General features: G+C 59.5%; 1 protein-coding gene across 1 annotated transcript in view; it reads right to left on the minus strand.

Moving 5' to 3' along the window:
- LOC104464835 (lysosomal alpha-glucosidase-like) overlaps window positions 1–1,879 on the minus strand; it is a 9,055-nt gene that overhangs the window by 6,688 nt on the left and 488 nt on the right. Inside the window, 4 exon segments of the mRNA XM_010077675.1 lie at window positions 65–161; window positions 645–810; window positions 1,488–1,633; window positions 1,839–1,879. The exon segment at window positions 1,839–1,879 is cut by the window's right edge and continues 28 nt beyond it. Of these exon segments, the coding sequence (XP_010075977.1) occupies window positions 65–161; window positions 645–810; window positions 1,488–1,633; window positions 1,839–1,879 (450 nt within the window).

Here is a 1,879-nt window from a genome sequence, read left to right on the forward strand (position 1 = left end):
TCGTCCCCGCCCGGCCGGGTCCTCCTGCAGGGACAAGCCAGCCGGGGTCCCCTGGGACACCTACCCATGGCATTGCTGTTGAGCAGGAAAACCCCATGAGCATCTCCGCCCTCCTCCATCAGCAGGTAGAAGGGGTGAGCGCCATAGAGGTTGAACGATTCCTGCAAAGAGGAGGTGCCAGGTGAGAGAGCAGCTCCGGGGCAAAGCGGGAGAACCCTGTGTCACTGGGGGCGAATAAATGGCTCTGATGTGCATCTGCTGCCACCACCTAACCAGGCATCTGTCATCCCCCGTGGCAGACAAGGTGATGGATAAGGATGGTTTTGGAGCTGGCGCTGAAGGCCATGGGAGGCTGCTACCGAGCTGGGCTGGGCGAGGGGGAAACCCCCTGCCTTGCCACAACCTGTTGCACGAGCAGCAGGGTGGAGCGGAAAACACCCGAGGCCTTCGGAGCGCCAAGAGCATTTTGCAATTACTCTGAAATTCTCCTCGGCATGTATCCGCGTGTCGGCCTCGACCACCCCTTGCCTCTCCCCGTGCCACTGCCCACCCCCTGCCATGTTTTCCCAGGGCTTGCCCAATGCTCTTGAGAGGTATCCCCGTCCTCACCCCCCTGCACCCCGTGGGGAAGGGGAAGATGGTACCGTGGGAGCAACGTCGCGTGCCCACAGCGTGAGGGTGCTCCAGTCCAGGCTGTGCAGGAGGGTGCCGCGGTGCTCCCCCAGCCCGTAGAGGAACCTGGATGGGAGCGATGTGGATATCTGGAGAAACTGGTCAGCGAAGATCAGAGGGGCCACGGTGGTGTTGAGCCTGTTGGGGTGACACCAAGGAAGAGAGAGGGTCAAGAGGGAATGCTGGGATCCATTGGGATCCATTTGCCCCTCAACAATTTACCCCTTTGCCTCTCAAAGCATCCCAAGGGCCAGTACAGCAGTGTATGTCCCACCCCACATCCAGCCCCAATGCTTTGGCCCAGGCAGCAAATTCGAGGCTGGATGGATGTGGGGCACAGCTCGAGCCTGTCCCAGCACGGCACAGCTTTGGCTTTCACACCAGAAGTTTCCACCCAGGTTATTATTAACCACTGAGGAGACACACGGTGGGGGGGTGGGGAGGTTTCTCAGCCTGTTGTCACTGATAAGCAGCTCCCAGATAAAGGACTGACCAGAGGCACCAGCAAATGGGAAGCTGTAGGACCTGGTGAGGACTTAGGGCACTGGGAGATTTTGGGAGAGGTGTTGATGCCACCCAGCCCTGCCATGGCCACAGGAAGCACATGGCCAGCCCACGGGGCTGGGAAGCCACATGCTGCGACATCCCCACACGAGCATCACTGGAAAGATGCAGATGAAGAGTAATTATTGGCTGGAGGTCCCACAGTGTGGTTTTCCATAAGGAAAAACCTCTGGAGAGTGTGCTGGAGCCTGCCTAGGGTGGGATGAGCTTCCCCCCACCCACCGTGGGATGCAGAGGAGGTGGGTTCTTACAGCACTGTCCCCGTCGCCCTGCGCCGCAGAAGCACCCCAAAGGGGTCCCGGGAGAAGTCCAGGCTGTAGATGGGGTTTTCCGCTCTCTTCATTGCCCGAGGAACCTCGAGGGGAACCTCGTACCGTGGGCTGGCCGCATCCGTTATCTGCAAAAAGGAGAAAGCACTTTAAAAAACAGCAAAGCAAGAGGGCAAAGGGTTGGAGATGCTCGTTGAGGCCACATACAGCCACGCCTGGAGCACGGTAGCATCCAGACTGGGTCTGAGCAGGGGACGGTCATCTGTGGGATGGAGGGTGCAGGGGTGCAGAAGCACGGTCACGAGCTCTGGAGGCCACCCCCAGGGAGCTCACCTTGATGTGCAGCCGCGTGTCTGTCTCAAACTCCACATCCA

The sequence above is a fragment of the Pterocles gutturalis genome, unplaced genomic scaffold (assembly GCF_000699245.1).
Source record: "Pterocles gutturalis isolate BGI_N339 unplaced genomic scaffold, ASM69924v1 scaffold6558, whole genome shotgun sequence".
Taxonomy (NCBI): Eukaryota; Metazoa; Chordata; class Aves; order Pterocliformes; family Pteroclidae; genus Pterocles; species Pterocles gutturalis.